We start from the raw sequence: 17,297 nt of genomic DNA on the forward strand, positions 1-17,297 counted from the left end.
CAAACTTAACATCCATTTTTTTTGTAAAGGTCAGCACATTTTGAAGTGGGTAGAACAGATCAGGTCCTCTCTGCATCATCACATTCTGGGATAGCAGGCCTACCATAGGGCCTAGATGTAAAAACACAAATTCTACCATGGGCTACCCTGAAACAATGTTATAGTGAGCACTTTCTCTTTTTTCCCCTCATCTATTTCTCTCTTTTTTTTCTTTTGTTTTATAACAATATTATAAGTAGGTTATCCCAACTTTCCCTTATGAGAGGGGAATGTGACACGTCATTGCAGTTATTTTCAGCTGGCAGACAAATTCTCGTCTAGTGCTGCACGAGTTGGCGTGACGTAAAGGGGGGTTTGCTTGGGGCGGGTAGACCGCGCCTCTTTGGTGCGGGCCAATCAGAGAGCATACCGGCTTACTTCTGGCACTCTCAAGATAAGCGTGTGTGTCTGCAGCAGCTGATGCAATACATCCGAGCAGCATACCAGACTCTACGCGTGGACGCATCAGATAACTAGCATCATATTCACGAGAAGGAATTCACTACTCTCCTGTTTCCTTTCCTTTTCCCTCTCAACGACACTGTAAGTAGTGTCAAATTACTGTATTGAAGTGTCTATTACAAATTCCTAACACCATTTCTTATTTGAAGGCTCTAGTCACATCCATCATACCAAGCTAACATTCTATTTAGTGGAGTATTCAACACACTTTGAACCAACCACCGTTGTGTTTTGCGTTGTCGCGTGTTTTGTAGTAACGTGTCCAACCTAAAACCATCTGCTCTGCTTTATTGTTGAAGTAATTTATTGATGTGCAGCGGGCTAGCCGCCCGTTTGGTCCTGTGCCAAGAACATCTTTAGCTAGCTTTGTCCTCCACCCTTTAATTTACAGTCTGTACATTAGGAAGCAAACGCAAAGTCGTATCGGTCTGCTGGGTTTGTGTGTGGCTTGATAAGAACAAAACCATCGTGTGCCGCTGCGCAGACTAATGCATTTCCGTTATTGTTAGCAAACTATTCATATCCAAGCAGTTGTCGCACGTTTGTTTTACGTATGTCAGTTTGCACTTACGTGGCTGCACTTGGTATAAAATGGTTGTGTTATGTTCTGCGTGTTTTGTCGTCTAACAGCAGTTTTTGCGTTGATGCAAGTTAAGTAGTCTACTTCCTTCACAATTGAGCAACGTGTTGAAAAGGCCGCGTGGGATCTCGGAAGTCTACACTGAGGAAATGCTGCTGGTTGATATTCCGGGTGCTCCGTCATCGATTTGGTTTTCAGTTCATTTAGGAATGCTTTTCGCATTTGGCAGGACAAATAATGCGAAGTTTATAGAATGAACCACCAGAACAATGCACAATCCGACTGTTCTGTCCTCAGCATCCTAGGAGGAGACTGGACTGCTGTTTTCACTTACTACCAGGAGGTGGCGCGATTTAGCGACTTGGGTGTATGTGTGCGAGCGCCAGTCCACGTCTGTGTGCGAACGATAAAAGGAGGAAAATATCCCTTGTGTACTGTGATGTACCTTGCCAAAGCAACGTCAAAATGGTTGCAACAAACTGATTGTGTGATGCGTTTGTTTTAACAGGAAACCATCCACATACGCCATGGATCGCGCGCTAAGCAAGTTGGTGCGCCACGCACTCAGGACGCAGCAGAACTGCGGATGTGAAGCTCTGGCCGTGTCTGTTCGCACGATCAGCTTCTCCCCACGCCAGGTCACCTCAGATGCAGGCTTTCATTCCGTGTCTTTCTCCGAGACAGACCATCCCAAAGTCCTCATCACTGGTAGGAGGAATAATCTTCAACCCCAGAACACGCAGTAGAACAGCACATACAGTACATTGCATAATTGTAGGGCACCCACCAGCATAAAAATCGTGCCTTTTTGTCACTATGGTTACCAGCATGGTTATTTAAGATTTCCACAGACTGACTTATATATACAGTATCCCCACAAACGGACTTATATATTTCCTCCTCCTCCCTTCTCTCCTCTCTGTCTGTCCTGTCAGGCGGTCTTGGCCAGCTTGGGGTGGGGCTTGCCAAGATGCTGCGGTAAGAACTGATTTTCAGCTCTCTTCCAGACATGCTTGCAGCCAGTCAAACATAATGGTGCTAGTGTATTGCAGCCAATGCAGCTGCTGTACGTATGTTATATGAAAAAAAAATGGTATTGCCAGCTGTCAATAGGCCTATATTCAGAAAGTGCATGCTGATAGTCCACTGAATCACCAACACTTCCCACACAAAATCGCCATTGTTGAGTGTCCACTGTAACTAATGATCAGAACATCCAAAGAGCAGTGCTATAATCTGACCTCATTACTTATTTATACTGTAGGCCACTTGGGTTTCCAAATGTAATGAGTTTAATTATTCTCATAACCGACGTCATTTCCTTGACAGGAGGCAGTTTGGAAAGAATAACATCATTTTGTCTGACATCCGAAAGCCTCCAAGTGAAGTCTATCACAATGGTGAGTGTGACTAATCATAGTGCGGGAACTGCCTTGTATTTATTAGTGCAGACTATCATAATGAAGATTCTTTTAATCTCTATAATTTCTCCATAAGACGATTAACTGAACAATTCACTGTCCTTTGGTAGGTCCTTTTATTTATTCCGACATCTTGGACTACAAGAATCTGCGTGAGATTGTGGTGAACAACCGCATCACCTGGTTGGTGCACTACAGTGCGCTGCTCAGCGCGGTGGGGGAGGCCAATGTGTCACTGGCCCGAGACGTAAACATCACTGGTGAGTGGGCTGCAGGCATATCTCTCCACCCATGCTTGCAATCATACATATGCACAGACGCTTTTTTAAACAACTGATGGTCATCTTTACGCACTGAAGTTAAAGGCAAATGACGTCTACTTATTTATGTTATGGACAGAGATGCTGAAGTTTTTAAGGGTGGAGCATTACAATTATTTCTGATGAATGAAGATGTAATAATACATGCATATGCATACGTTTTGCATAGCACTTGTCATGGTACCCAAACATGTTGAAAAGTCTAAATTAATAATATCAAAATTAGATGCTGTTAGATGAGGGTGAACTCATACATAAAGATCTACCAAGTTGCGTAACCTCAGTCTTTTATTTCTCTTGCCTATAGGCCTCCATAACATTCTGGACATCGCGGCCGAGCATGGCCTTCGTCTCTTTGTGCCCAGCACCATCGGGGCCTTTGGGCCGTCCTCTCCCCGCAATCCGACCCCCGACCTCTGCATCCAGCGGCCACGCACCATCTATGGCGTCTCCAAGGTGCACGCGGAGCTCATGGGAGAGGTGAGGCTCACTGATCAGAAACACTGCTGACCAATTCATGTCAAAAGAAATAAACTGTTGATGACTCTGCTTAGCTTATGGAGTTAGTCAGTTTATATCTCAAAGAACAAAAGCTGCTTCTTTTATATTGCAATGTTATTGCTACGTAAAAAATGCCAATGGATTAGCACATGGGCATGTCGTCTTGTAAAAAGAAACATTGGGCTGATGAGTTAAGAGGCTCAGATGCAACATGCTGATAAAAAGGATAAATGTGCATATACCGTGTTTGGATATGCCAGCCTCCTCAGTTCTCTTATCTACAGTGCCTAATACAGTTTTTATAAGACTTTCAGACCAGTAATAAGGTCTGTAACCCCGATTGTAAATGTGACATACTGTATGTGCCTTTGCAGTACTACCACCACAGGTACGGACTGGATTTCCGCTGCCTACGGTACCCTGGCATCATCTCAGCAGACTCCCAGCCTGGAGGCGGCACGACCGGTGAGGCTCAAACACAGACACACTTTCTTTCTCTCTTTTTTGTTTTGTTGGTCTTTTTGACTTAATTTTTGATAGGACAGTAGGAATGGCAAACAGGAAGCGAATGGGGAGAGAGATGGGGAAGGGTCGGCAAAAGACCCAGGCCGAACTTGAACCCGGGTCGCCGGTGTGGCAGCCCCTGTGCCCTACCGTTGTTTACATGCCCTTCTTAAAAGAATCAAAAGCAGAAATGTATGGGTGAACTTTGTCACACGGAAAACGGCAAAAAGAAATGTTCTTTCAGAGTGATGAAATGTGCAAAAAGACAAGCAAACGGTTGATATAAATCATCTTGCTTTGTCATGCTCCACTGTCACTCTTGGTTGAGATTAACAATGAATATACTATCCAAAGGTGTAGCCATCATTTTTTCCTCTTCAACCACTCACCAACCATTTCAATTTCATGTTCATACTGATGTTTACCCTGTACATATTTATATCTTCTACCGTAGTTCTCAGAAAGCATACTCTTCCCTGTCTATTCACTTACTGTAGATAGGCCTTTGATCTCCTTATCTTGAAATAGACGCCCGGAAGCCAGCTGCCAAGTGGGAACAGATTTGTTTAGAAGGACTTTGTTCACTGTGTCGGTTCAGTAAGCAAACGCATAAATATTCTTGCTCTCCTTATAACTTCCAGACACATTATAATTAGCCACTCCCACCCACCGACGACAATCTCTCCTATGCAATACATCAGTGGTTCTCAAACTTTGTGCGCTCTGCACCACCTGAGAAAACATTGAGCTCTCCAAGTATGACCTTGACAACCAACATTAGAATATCGTAGCAAAGACCATCCCTTTTTGGAAAGCGAAAGCGAAAAGGGAAGGCTGCAAATTAGGGAAGGTAGCTACAAACCTTTTATGAATTCATGCCTGCAAGTTGTGTCATGGCCTTGCCATGTCATGTTTGTAATAATATGCACTGCATTGTCCTGCTAAATAAACTACAAATAAAAAAAATAGGACAGATTCATGTAGAGTATTTCTGCTGTGATGGCTTTCTAACTCTTAGCAGAGTTGAGAGCACGCCCCCCTCAGCAAACACATCTCTGAAAGTGAAAGTAAATGGTACAGTGTGTGGCATCCACAGCTACAACCACATTCAGTACAGGTTTGTTTTAATTTCTCACAGGCATAGTAGTATTTTATGCATTATGTTTTCAAATTCATTCAATTCAATATTACAAAATGTAGCATCAACGATTACATTACATTGCATTTGGCAGACGCCTTTTAACATAAGGGACTTACAATAGAGGGCATAATCATAGCCAACATCACCAGCAGATACAAAGTGCGCAGAAAATATACAGAGCAAGTGCAGATTTTAAGTAGGGTTACATTTTTTTAAGTACATGAGCACAGGGTTAAGTAGAGTATATACACATCATATCATAGAGTCTGGCCCAGGACTGAGCCAGCTCAAGCATTACAGTAGTGTAGTAGATAGTCACGAAAGAGAATAGTCTTAAGTTGGATCTTGAAGGTGGAAGGAGATGTAGTCTAGCCTCTGGGAGATTGTTCCACCCCTGAGAAACAATGACCGACAACAGTCTGGACGGATCGCTTAGTGCGAGCAGGCGACAGGGCCAGACCGTTTGAGTTGGAGGAGCCTAGTTCTCTTCCAGGAACATAAGGCCTTAGTATGTCCTTCAGATAAGCTGGAGCCGTTCCTTAGGTGGCTTTGTAGGCAAGGGTCAAGTCCTTGTGCTTGATCCGGGCAGCAAACGGTAGCCAGTGCAACTCGATGAATAGAGGCGGCGTAACATGGGTCCTTTTGGGTTGAGTAAATGCCAAACGTGCCGCCACATTCTGGACCATCTGCAGTGGGTTTAACGCACAACCAGGTAGACCTGCCTGGAGTTGCAGTATTCAACACGGGACATGACCGTGGCCTGAACCAGTCGTTACGTAGCATATTGGGTCAGGAAGGGTCTGATTTTCTTCATGTTGAACATCTGAAATCTGCAGGCCCGGCGACTGAATTAATGCGGTTGGAGAATGACAGCTGGTCAACAACAATGACGCGAAGGTTTTTGCTGACTTTGTTTGGGGTCACAGTGTCCATTTTGAGGTTGATGTTGTGAAGGATTGACTCTTTAGCTGGGATCACTTGGAGCTCTGTCTTGGACAGTTTCAGCTGTAGGTGGTGTTCCTTCATCCATGTTCACAGGTCGGTGAGGCAGGCCGAGATGCGGGCGGAGACCAAAGACACGTTATTGGCTGCAATCCTTAATCAGCTTTTAATTCAGCATAACAAAAGGCCCTAGTCTCGCATACCACAGTTTGAGTACCACTGCCATACATCTAACATTAATGGTGTCAACAATAATCAATTCAGCAATGCATCGCAATGTGGGCCAGGACAATTCAATAATAAAGTAATAACAAATTTGCCTTGCTTTAAATAACATCGGACTGAATCGATTTGAATTGAATCATTACCTCCCGAATCGTAATCGAATTGCATCGCAAGGGCAGTGCCAATGCACACCACTATCTAACACCACCATCTAGATTCTACAGCATCAAATTTAACAGGCTTCCATGAATAATAACGAAACGACTTGGTAGGGCACTCGTTTACCATGCGGGCGACCCGGGTTCGAATCCGACTCGGGTCCTTTGCTGCCCCTTCCCCGTCTCTCTCTCCCAACTCGTTTCCTGTCATTACTTCACTGTCCTATCAAAATAAAGGCAAAATAATAAATAAAAATGTATTGTGCACTCACACATAAATTTTACTCACATCAAAGTTATTAGACAATGCTTCATTCAAGTGAATAGCCAATACTAAGAGACAAACACTGTTATAAGCATTGCGCTAACATGCTAAAATGACCAATGTATTGCAGACTACGCTGTGCAGATCTTCCACGACGCGGTGAAGACGGGGAAGTTTGAGTGCAACCTGCGTCCCGACACGCGGCTGCCCATGATGTACATCACGGACTGCCTGCGGGCCACCCTGGAGATCATGGAGGCCCCGGCCGAGTCTCTCAGCATGCGCACCTACAACATCAACGCCATGAGCTTCACGCCCGAGGAGCTGGCCCACGAACTGCAGAAGGTCCTGCCTGGCCTGGAGGTCACCTACAACATCGACCCCGTCCGGCAGGCCATAGGTGAGTCAGTCAGCTAGAGACTGTCATCTTCTTCAGCGTAGAACAACGGAATACTCGTACACAAACATGTAATTTGAGCGCTTCTGGGTCTTCACCTTTTTACTTGTTGCTCATCAGTGTAGGGGCTCTTAAGTTTAGTCCAGGAAGAGAAGTACTGAAACACGTAGGCATTCTAGCCAACAAAAAGTATTAAAAAATTGCAACCTTGTGTGCCTCAGAACCTCTCTTCCTGGACTAAACTGAATACTCTTCCATTATTTCATCACCACTTTGATGAAGGCGCACTTTGGAAGAAAAAAAACGCTGAAAACAAGAGACTCTGGTAGTGATTACGTAAAGTAGCAGTGTTGCACAATTCTTCTATACTATGCTGAAAACTATTACAATCTGAAATGCTGCACCTGTTAACAAAGATGTTTGAGGTGTGCAGGCCCTCGAAAAACTTTGTGAGACTGCTGACACATGATTGAGTATGTGAAACGCCACACTCTCAAATATGAATTTTAAAGTGGTTTATGAGGAAAGCACTGCAAAAAACAGTATACACCTACACTGTGCGTAAGCATAAGTAATAAGCATGGTAAGAACTCTTATTGGTCATCTAGGGACAATATTACACTTGATGTACATGCAGTAAAAGCGTGACCGCATGGTAGGTGATATAAAACATCTGTAATGTGAATGTCAAAAAGTTAAACCTACATTAACCTCTTGATGATGATTGATTACATGGTTTGGCAGTAACCTTGAATTCAAATTGATTTATATGCTCTTGTCTTCTGCCATCTTATGGGCCACAATGGAAATAAGCTTTAGGGCCTTTTTTGTCATCCCTGATTAGTTCCTTCTTTTAATGTATGTAACTTATTTTGTTACTGTTCCATGTTTTATATCAAAAAGCAGTCATTATAATCAATCAGGTATTTGAAGCATTCAAATGCCTCATATAATAGCCTAATCTGCTACTTTTAAGTAGACCATTTGGTGCCTCTTAGGCTTATTCCTAGGCCTAAATTTAGTGCTATAATATGATTCATTTTCCTGTTGAATAATAAGGTAATCAAATACAAACAAGAGCAATCCGATCCTAGCCAGTGCTTGATGCATGTGATTATTTGTGTGTGGCGCCACCCACAGGTAGTAATAATAATAATACCTTCGTTTTATATAGCGCCTTTCAAAACACCCAAGGTCGCTTTACATAATATCAGTCTGAATGTGTCACTGTGACACTAGACCAAGTGTGCCGGAACGAGTCTTAAAATGGTGGTGCATTTTTTATTCTTGATTCTTTATTTCTTAACAATGTTACTGCTGCTGCACTCCATTAATTTGTCTGCAGTAAAAGTGGAGAAAGCCTCATTTAGGGAGCTCAAAAGAGGGGATGCCAATGCACCACTGCAGACCCCTTTCTGGTACCTATGCACTAGAGACCAAAGGCCTTTGGTGTCTAGTGTCCATAAGCACGCACCTACGGTCCCAAAACGCTGCAGACGGACATGCAGATATTGAGACAAACGGACAGGGTCTCTGCGATGTAAAAATGTTTGCATGATGTGGTACAGAGTTTAATGTCTTATCATAACTGTGTTCTCTCTCTAGCTGACAGCTGGCCGATGAACTTCGATGACAGTAATGCGCGTAAGGACTGGGGATGGAAGCACGATTATGATCTCCCAGAGCTCATCCAGACCATGCTCAACTTCCTCGGCCACGACTCCAGGATTGCCAAGGCCTATTGAATCCAGAAAGGCCTAATGGTTCTCTGTGTACCGTATGTGGCATTTTAGACTATCAGGGACCTGAAAAACCAAGAGGAATGTACGTACATAGTATTTCAAGTGCACTGTTGGATATTTAAAAAAGTTTTAGTTATGTTATTTCCAAATGGGTATTGTAGGAAATGCGCATCTATATACCGGTATGTCTTGTAAGGGACTTTTTCAGGGTCAAAGGGATTAAAAGGAAATGAAGGAACATTGCCAGAAATGTTTGCATCCCTTTAAAAACACACAGTGGATAGCCATAATGTGTCTTTTGCAACCAAATAGTGTCTGTCAAACCAAATATTGGGCTGCTTCTGCTTACTGAACTTACACATGCCTTGAATCAGCAACAGTCAAAAAAGGTTCGCTAGATAGAGTCTATCTACCAAACAATCTTATCTTGTTGAAGTGTGACAATGATGAAACGATTTTTTTTTTCATTTTGTATTAGAAAATGCACTCCACACAATGCTTGGTCTTATGAAGAAAATTTGTGAGCTATTTATTTGTACCTTTTGCACTCAAGAATGTTATTCTTGTGTTATTTTTTGTGTTTTTGTTAGAAACTATTTAACCTTGTCTAGGCGGTGCTATGCGGAGTCTGTAGCTGTGTATGGCTCTTTTTATTTTAGCGTATTCATGCCTATTGATTTAAGGGTGCTAAAGTATGTTTTGTACTGTATGTTTTGTTCCTAGTCATAAAAGCTGTTCAGTTGGGTTGAATGAAATCAAAGCCCTCCTATTTTCTAAATTAAGGAATTTAATGATGTGGAAAAATGTATTATTCCACTGAATTGTTGGAATGTCTGTTTTGTTTATTTAGTTATCAAGTTAATTTCAGATTGTATGTAGAGGCGAAATGTATATTTTTTCCAGTGTGAATACCTGCACACATGTTTTTACACTTCAATAAATGGTCAACTTGTGTTTACATTGGGCTGTTGTGTCTTGTGTAATTATGGAATGAGGGCCATCTCGGCTCAATTACTGCATTCATGTAATTTCCTGTTTTTCCCACTCTGGAAAATAGTAGAATGAAAGCAAGTGAGATTGTAAACAGATTTCACAAATGCCATCCTTTCCCCCCAACATTTTAATCTTGAATTTGGTAGTTTTAAAAAAGAATTTGGTATGCCGCAAAATGAGAGAAGTAAAAATAGTGGTAGACTATTGGTATTGGTAGAGCACTGGTAGTGGTAGAATTCACATGTCTAATGTGGCGAGGCTTTTAACCCGTTGGTGCAGAGCCTATGATATTAACCTTACTGTCATCAAAATTGTAATGGCTATGTCTTAATCTGTCTTAATCTGCTCTTAATGTCATAGCAATGCTGTTATGATAGTAGTTCAGTATTTTCAGCAAATAGTGAATAGGCCCACTGGCGACCCCATCTGCACAAAGAGGCTACTTGCACTGGAAACACTGGAAAGGTGGTCATGATTGATATTCTTTCATTTTGGATTTTCTAATTCTCTGTGAAGGTCTTAAATTTAACCCATGATGATCAAAAAAGATAAACATTTAAAAAAACCTGCAGATGCCCTAAACTACCATGAGCGTGCAGTAGGCATATTAGATCAGATTACAGTAGACTAGAGGCTTTCATCTGTGATCCCTGCGAAGCAGATGGCACGGGGTAACCCCAAGGCCTGCCCTGGACTTCTTGAGGGGAAGCCTGTATTTACACAACCTGAGCAGCACCAAATGTTTAGTCATTGGCCTGCTCTGGGATCAAGCCAGACATGAGTCACTCACAGCAACATAGCAGGCCAGGCGATGTTCCGTACAGCAATAATGGCTTCATCAAAAGGCAGGTGGCCTATTTTTAAACACCAGGGCTTTGTCCACCTGCAGGGATTCAAGCTGTAAAATGTCTCCAAAAGGTCACTTTGTCTCTGATGCCCCAGTGGCCTTTGAATCGCTGGAAGCAAGAGAACTCTGCTTTACTGCACTGTGATTTTAAGTTTTATATTCTGTCTGTAAACGAATAATAATGACATAAAAAACCATTTCCTCATAAATACTTCTCTTTAGACAAATCCAGTCTTTTTTTCCCCTGAAGGAACCATAACTTTCATCTTTATTCCATAATCATTGTAACATGTACTATAAATGATACTTCTGCAGAAAATATCTTCAGTCTTAGATCATGTGGCATCAACATGTGTTGGGGGGGCTCCTAGGTTGCTACTTCTTTGTTTTTTGTTGGTTTGAAGTAACGCTGGTGTCTGTCGGCCGAGCGATGGTCTTGGCCTGTATTTTCAGTTGCAGTAGTTCCTGGCTGAGAGCAGCTTCTTTCATCATGCGCTCCAGCACCTTCTCCCCCTGGGCTTGCAAGACCTCGCGGATTATTCTCGCCAGCTCCTGTTGTAAAAAGGCACAGTTACATACACGCAGGGCTGGACTGGGGGAGAAATAAAGCATGGGCCCTTTTGGTTTAAAGGAGCCCCTCAAAATTAGCGGTGCAGAACTGCTGAAACTTGTTTTTTTTAACATTCCTGAAAATAGGGGACCACGAGGCTGCAGGGCCCACCGGGACATGCCAGATATGCCCTATGGCCAGTCCAGTCCTGCATACACCGGGAGTTCCTAAACTTTACCAACACAAGGCCCCCGATATACCGCTTCATTTAATTCCAGCCAAGGCCCCCTTTACATGAGTCGTGCCACACTATTTTTTCCTGTGCACCCCTTTTCACAACCATATAGTCTGTGTATGTGTCAGTGCCCCATTGGGATTTAAAAAATTACGATCATATAGTAGGCCTAATGTTCAGAGATGGATAGATTATTACAATGCAGTTTTAACTAATGGTAATATTGTTTGCCTTATTTGTGTAGAAGTATCACTGCAAACAAAGCACTTTGCAATCAGCTCGACACAAAGCATTACAGACTGGGCTGGGTGTTGGGTGTCTGTCCTTCACCTGTTTTCCGAGGCTGCCCTCCAGTGGCATACTATAACAATCTAAATGTATCTATGCATCGATCATATCGTACCGTGGGGAATTCTCAAGTATCGAAAATAATCTAATCCCTGCTTTAAGAAATCGATACCATATCGTATCGTCATGGAGGCTGTGATTTACACCCCTAGTGTCTGTGCTTCACCTGTTTTCCCAGGCTGCCCTCCGGTGGCCTGTTGAAATCCTCCAGGGTGGCCTCGAGCGTCTCCTGCAGCAGCATCTGGCCCGCCTGCTCCCTTAGCTGCCGGATCTCCAGCAGATTCTCCTCCTGCGCCTCGGAGAGCCTCCGCACCCCCTCCCTCTTCTCCCACTCGCTGGCGTTCATGCCCTCGCCTAGCTTCAGGGGCTCCGGGGGAACCTGAAAGGGAAAGTGGAAGCCCATTGGGAAACTCCCATTGTCATTGTGACACAGCACTCCACCGCACACAAATGAACACTGCACACAAACGAAATTGCATTTATGCCTCACCCATGCAAGGGGGCAGCCCTCAATGGCGACCCTGGGGGTCAGTGCAGCGAGACGGTACCATGCTCAGGGTACCTCAGTCATGGAGAAGGATGGGTGAGAGCACTAGTTGATTACTTCTCTAACCAACCTGGCGGGTCGGGAGTCGAACCGGCAACCTTTGGGCTACACGTCTGACGCCCTAATCGCTTACCCATGACTGCCCAACCGCTTACCCATGACTGCCCTACCTCCACTCTCAGCTGGGTAACGGGGGGCTTGGCAGCAGGCGTGGTCAGGTAGGCCTGGTACAGGCGGTGGTGGCTTGTGTAGGCCTCTGCGATGTAGTTGAAAACGGCACTGCGATGGTCTGGTGAAAGGCTGGGTAGACACAGTGACACACGCTCTGCAATGGACTCTATGGCCAGGTCTCTCTCCATACCTACAGTGAGTGGACAGTGACAACAGGTGAAGGTGAAGAGAGGAAGTAGGCTGCCTACATGATGCCATTCACCAAGTCATAACATTGCTGTTCCAACATGACGTCATGCACCAAGTAACGGTATTGCTGTTCCTGCATGATGCCATGCACCAAGTAATAGTATTGCTGTTCCTACAGTACCTGATGCCATGCACCAAGTAATAACGGTAACACTTGTCTTGAAGCCGGTGTCATAAGCATGTCATTACAGTGTCATAATAGTGTCATGGCTCAGTTATGCATGTGTTATAAACATTTGCCATAACATGTTTATGACATGGACATAATGTTTATGACTTATCTATGACTGTCTCATAATGACACTATTATGACACTGTAATGACATGCTTATGACACCAGCGTCAAGTTAAGTGTTACCGTAATAACATTGCTGTTCCTACATGATGCCATGCACCAATTACATTGCTGTTCCTATATGATGTCATGCACCAAGTAACAGTATTGCCAGAGAGAGTAGATAAGAGTCTCTGGTATTGCTGTTCATCATGTCTGTTTAATGTCCCTATTTAGAAACTTGTGTTTAATGGTGCAAATGGCATCCATTCACTGGTGGAGATTGGGGTTGTGAAAGAATGAACTTCCTTGAACAAAAATGACAATGTGGTAGGATTGTATGTGAAACCAATTGCAATGATTTTGCTGCTGGTTATCCTGATGTCTACTAATTGGTATTCGAGGCATCATCGAAACATCAGTCGCCTACTATCACTGGTTCGAGCGCGCGTGCGCACGCATTTACGCCTTACAGGCACTGCGTGAGTGCCAATCCTTTATGATAATAACAAAAGGGAGAGTTACAGAAATGCGACTCAGGGCTACCTTTTAGATCTGGCAGTAGGTCCTTTGACATCTTTGCTACTTCAACCGCGGCTGTCCAAGGGAATCCACGCTTCACCGCAAACATCAAGACATCGTAGACAAACTCCTGATGCAGGTGCTGCCTCTGGCAATCTCCCACAAACTCATTCCACTGGAAATGTTCATTCAGGCGGCGTACACCTTCGTTTTTCTGGCACATATAGAGAGCACTGCACGTTACACATGCTGGTAAGCTGTTACAAAATAAAATGTACAGCCAAGAATGGTTGCGAATGCGGAAAGATGATGCAGGAATCACTAAATGGTGGCTTTCTATTTAATTCCGAAAACATCCGACCATGTTATCATACACAAATCGCCCAACACGTCCATCATCATCTCCGCTAAGGCTCGCTGACGGACACTAGGGTCGTTGCACAAAACAACAAACGGTAAGTGGATACGCATAAATAAATAACCAGCCTGCACATATACTGTCACGACGTCTTAACGCAATTCTCAGTATAGCCAGACGCATAGTTTGCATTCTCTACATCGACCTGTTGCCTCACGAGTTCTGTCATGAGCATTAATTTGGTCAGCTGCGCACATGTGTAGCGCGCGACTAGTTTTCCATGAACACCTTTGTCACGCCAAAAGCGTAGTCGTATACCTCAATTTTGGCAATCCTCTGCACGTCCTTTGCTGTTAGAGAGGCCATGGTGTGTTGTCAGGGGCGTCTTGTTGCCCTGGTAACTGTCCACTTTTTTAGGCAAGTGAGACTTCACGTGCGTATCAAATTTCGAGTCGCGTGCCTTAAATGCCACTGATTTGTGTGGGGGAAAATGTGCACGACAGTTACAACAGGGTAGATGTCAGTTCGGTTAATTCCTCAATTCTTATCAAAGTGAGTTCACTCTTAAGAACCACAAGTTTATCAATAATACATTTGTTGCTCAGATTCTTCATATGATCAATTAGGCAACTTGATTGGTGTTGGGTTTATTTTTTATGGGATGGGTGGGGAAAAAACACCAAACAAAACAAAGAAAAAACAACGCCAGGAAACTATCTGCCATGCTCCCTAGTAACCAAAGAGTTAAATCCTACTGGCACAGATGGTTGAGTAGACATAATCCTCTTTCATATGAGCCCCACTCCCTCTTCATAATTGGACGCGCTTGCTTTTGATAATTAGCCTAATGGAACGGTCGATGTCAAAGTAGCGACAATGTTGCTACGTCGTCTTTTCCTCTGGGATGCGTGGGATTTTTATTGCTGCTAGAAAACGAGAAGATTGTCCTCTAAAGCAGTTTTGGTTCAAGATCTAAGAGGCTCTCTACACAGAGAGCAGTCTCAAACTGTTGATGTCCGCAACTGGATTTATCCTTGAGCTCTGTGTGGATGTGGTCTGTTGGATGTGAAGATTGCTAGAATGGGGAGAATTCATACAAATGTATCGGCTGACATGAGATGGTAAGACAACTGATTTGAACTTTTTATGCAAGGACATGCCTTATTGCACCCAGCGGTGATCTGGAACAAGTAGGGCCTAGGCCTACACTAATATAGCATATAGTAGCCTATATAATTTGGGACGGATAGGCCCTACAACAACTAGCTTGTATGAGTCACAGGAGCTAATAGCATACAATGACTGTATTTATGAGGAGAGAATAAAACATGCCTGAATGTCTGAATGTGTTTAAGTCACTTACATTGCATGTTGTAGCCTATTTGTGTTGTCTCGATCTATCATACAGACAACTTAACCATTTATTTTATATTTAGATGGGATCAGTAGGCCTAATGTTGCATTTTCCAAAGCAATGATGCAACATAAAAAATACATTGTATCACAGGTTTCCACTAAAGAGCACAAGGAGATGCAAGTAGGGACGGTCAATGCACTTCACAAAAGTAAAATAATAAAATAAAAACACAGTAGGCTAGATGAAATAAGAATGGACATAATAGATACATTTTCTAAATAAATACATTAAGCTAAATTTAAGTTTCCACTAACATAATGTAAACATGTGGTAAAGAGGTTCTGAAGAGGTGTGTGTCTCTCTCTGAACCAGGTCAAATAGGCAAGTATCACATTTCTCACTGTAGTGCTTTGTAGTGCCTTAGGCTACTCAATATACACAGCTATTACTCATTGAATAACATATTTTTATTAATTCATAGGCAATAATGAGCCAGGTGTTCTCAAAAGTCAAAATTGAACATTTGCAAATAATAATTGCTAAGTTTTCTGGTATGTGCAATAGCGAAATGAGGGTGAAACAAGTATAGCATTTCAAAACATTTGACTGTAAATCTATTTCTGTAAAGCAATGGAATTAGTATGATGGTTGGTGAAGACAAAAATCTTGAGGTTTTGTGAAAGTGTTACGTATTTTAACAATAGGACCATGATTGTGTATGCATGGCTGGTGCCTTTCTAATGTCTCATAAGAGGAAGGGGTAGGGTCTCTCCGCTTGTAAGATCATAAAAATGTCACTTTTCCTCTCATGGGTCCCACACATATGGCTGTAGGCTGTCAGATGTGAAACGGGGCGTGTATTGTAGAGCATGTTGCTTTCATAGTGAGACAACTGCTGTGTGTGTTCCTAACCGGTGTCACATAAAACCTCCTGAGGTGTGGCTCTTGATATATTGTAAGTTACATGTAACAACAAAACTGCATGTATGTCAACACGTTGCCACCTACCCCTGGATGAGTATAATTGCTTTAGATCAGGTGTCACCAACGTGGTAGCCCTCCAGGAGCTTCTGAGGTGCCCACCAAGGATGTTATTAAACAGTGATGACTACCAGATTTTAGTCACAGTTAATGCTTTTCTTATTATAAATATGAGATTATTTATTCTTTATAACCTATACACAAATTATAATTTAATAATAGTGTGATTTGAGAATGATGCCAAGACATCAGTAGAGGATTTTGAACAAAAGTAACCCTCGGGTAGCCCTCGGGTAGCCCTCAGTAGCCCGCGGGTAGCCCTGGGTAGTCCTCAGACCCAGAAAGGTTGGGGAGCCCTGCTATCGAGGGTAAATAGCTTTGTGTGTGTTGCACACCAGCAGCACTCTAGGGATGGCTGAGTAACTGGCATCGTTAGCTGCAATGCTCAAACCCCAAAAATGTGATTGGAAGCCAGAATAATGAGTTATTCACAGCAGGTGTCTGGAGGACAGCGCTTTCAATAGGGCTCTGTGAGAATAATTACATTAATGTAAGTGTAGTGGAAGTCAGAGGTGTCAAGTAAATCAATGGTGTCAACAAGGCATGAGCACATGATATTACATAGCTGTCAAACCAGCTATTCCAATGAGATATACTGTAGATATGCTGTGTTGTTGCTGAACAAAAACTAAAGAAAAAGAAACCCATCACAAATTGGATCCAACCGGTGCTGATTGTTATACAGGTGGGCCTACACTGTTTGGCTGGTTACTCAGTTAATTTAACTTACCTATGTTGGAAGGAAACTGTGGCAAGTTTTTTTGTTTGTTTCTGAAGCTATGGCTACTTTTATTTCTGACATCTCATAGTAAATCAGTTAGCAATTCTAATAGAAAGTGGCGCTGTGGTGGAGTGCACTAAGCCCCCCCACATTTGGGCTTGTATGCCCACCCCACGGGGACCCCAGTTTGAGTCCAGCCGGGGTCATTTCCCGGCCCTGCCCCATCTCTCTCTCCCAATTATTTCCTGATAACTATCATACTGTCCTGTAATAGTAAAGGCCAAAAAGCCCCCCAAAAATACTTTTTTTTTTTTTTTAAAAAGAAAAGAAAATGTGGAAAAAATCCTCATGATCTCTGTCGGTATGTCTCAATAGCTTTTTAGTTGA

The 17,297-nt window shown here is 43.0% G+C and overlaps 2 protein-coding genes across 3 annotated transcripts; one reads left to right on the forward strand and one right to left on the reverse strand.

The window, feature by feature from the left end:
• Window positions 1-427: 427 nt before the first annotated feature.
• On the forward strand, window positions 428-9,655 carry LOC134435308 (L-threonine 3-dehydrogenase, mitochondrial-like). Its single transcript, XM_063184196.1, has 9 exons — window positions 428-582; window positions 1,590-1,789; window positions 2,017-2,059; window positions 2,411-2,481; window positions 2,613-2,762; window positions 3,130-3,302; window positions 3,698-3,788; window positions 6,689-6,958; window positions 8,561-9,655. The coding sequence occupies exons 2-9, from the start codon at window positions 1,609-1,611 to the stop codon at window positions 8,698-8,700; spliced, it is 1,119 nt and encodes a 372-aa protein (XP_063040266.1). The 5' UTR covers window positions 428-582; window positions 1,590-1,608; the 3' UTR covers window positions 8,701-9,655.
• Window positions 9,656-10,769: 1,114 nt separating this feature from the next.
• c19h8orf74 (chromosome 19 C8orf74 homolog) lies at window positions 10,770-14,200 on the reverse strand. Of its 2 annotated transcripts, none has more exons than XM_063224155.1 (5): window positions 14,110-14,200; window positions 13,458-13,647; window positions 12,388-12,578; window positions 11,837-12,049; window positions 10,770-11,089 (listed from the first exon to the last, which is right to left on the reverse strand). In XM_063224155.1, exons 1-5 carry the CDS (start codon window positions 14,155-14,157, stop codon window positions 10,913-10,915), a joined length of 819 nt encoding a protein of 272 aa, XP_063080225.1. In that variant the 5' UTR covers window positions 14,158-14,200; the 3' UTR covers window positions 10,770-10,912. The 2 variants fall into 2 exon arrangements, with proteins under 2 accessions (XP_063080225.1, XP_063080224.1); XM_063224154.1 differs by having other exon boundaries at window positions 12,373-12,578.
• Between the last annotated feature and the right edge of the window lie 3,097 nt (window positions 14,201-17,297).

Source organism: Engraulis encrasicolus, chromosome 19, assembly GCF_034702125.1.
Source record: "Engraulis encrasicolus isolate BLACKSEA-1 chromosome 19, IST_EnEncr_1.0, whole genome shotgun sequence".
Classification (NCBI taxonomy): domain Eukaryota; kingdom Metazoa; phylum Chordata; class Actinopteri; order Clupeiformes; family Engraulidae; genus Engraulis; species Engraulis encrasicolus.

What these genes read in the sequence shown, in the direction of transcription:
- LOC134435308 (XM_063184196.1), top strand. Translation starts at nt 1,609, where the DNA reads ATGGATCGCGCGCTAAGCAAGTTGGTGCGCCACGCACTCAGGACGCAG. An exon ending in TCCCAAAGTCCTCATCACTG is followed by an intron (nt 1,790 to 2,016) that starts GTAGGAGGAATA and finishes CTGTCCTGTCAG; the next exon opens with GCGGTCTTGGCCAGCTTGGG. An exon ending in ACGCGGAGCTCATGGGAGAG is followed by an intron (nt 3,303 to 3,697) that starts GTGAGGCTCACT and finishes GTGCCTTTGCAG; the next exon opens with TACTACCACCACAGGTACGG.
- c19h8orf74 (XM_063224154.1), bottom strand. Translation starts at nt 14,157, where the DNA reads ATGGCCTCTCTAACAGCAAAGGACGTGCAGAGGATTGCCAAAATTGAG. An exon ending in AGAGGATTGCCAAAATTGAG is followed by an intron (nt 13,648 to 14,109) that starts GTATACGACTAC and finishes TATATGTGCCAG; the next exon opens with AAAAACGAAGGTGTACGCCG. An exon ending in AGGGCAGCCTGGGAAAACAG is followed by an intron (nt 11,090 to 11,836) that starts GTGAAGCACAGA and finishes TTTTTACAACAG; the next exon opens with GAGCTGGCGAGAATAATCCG.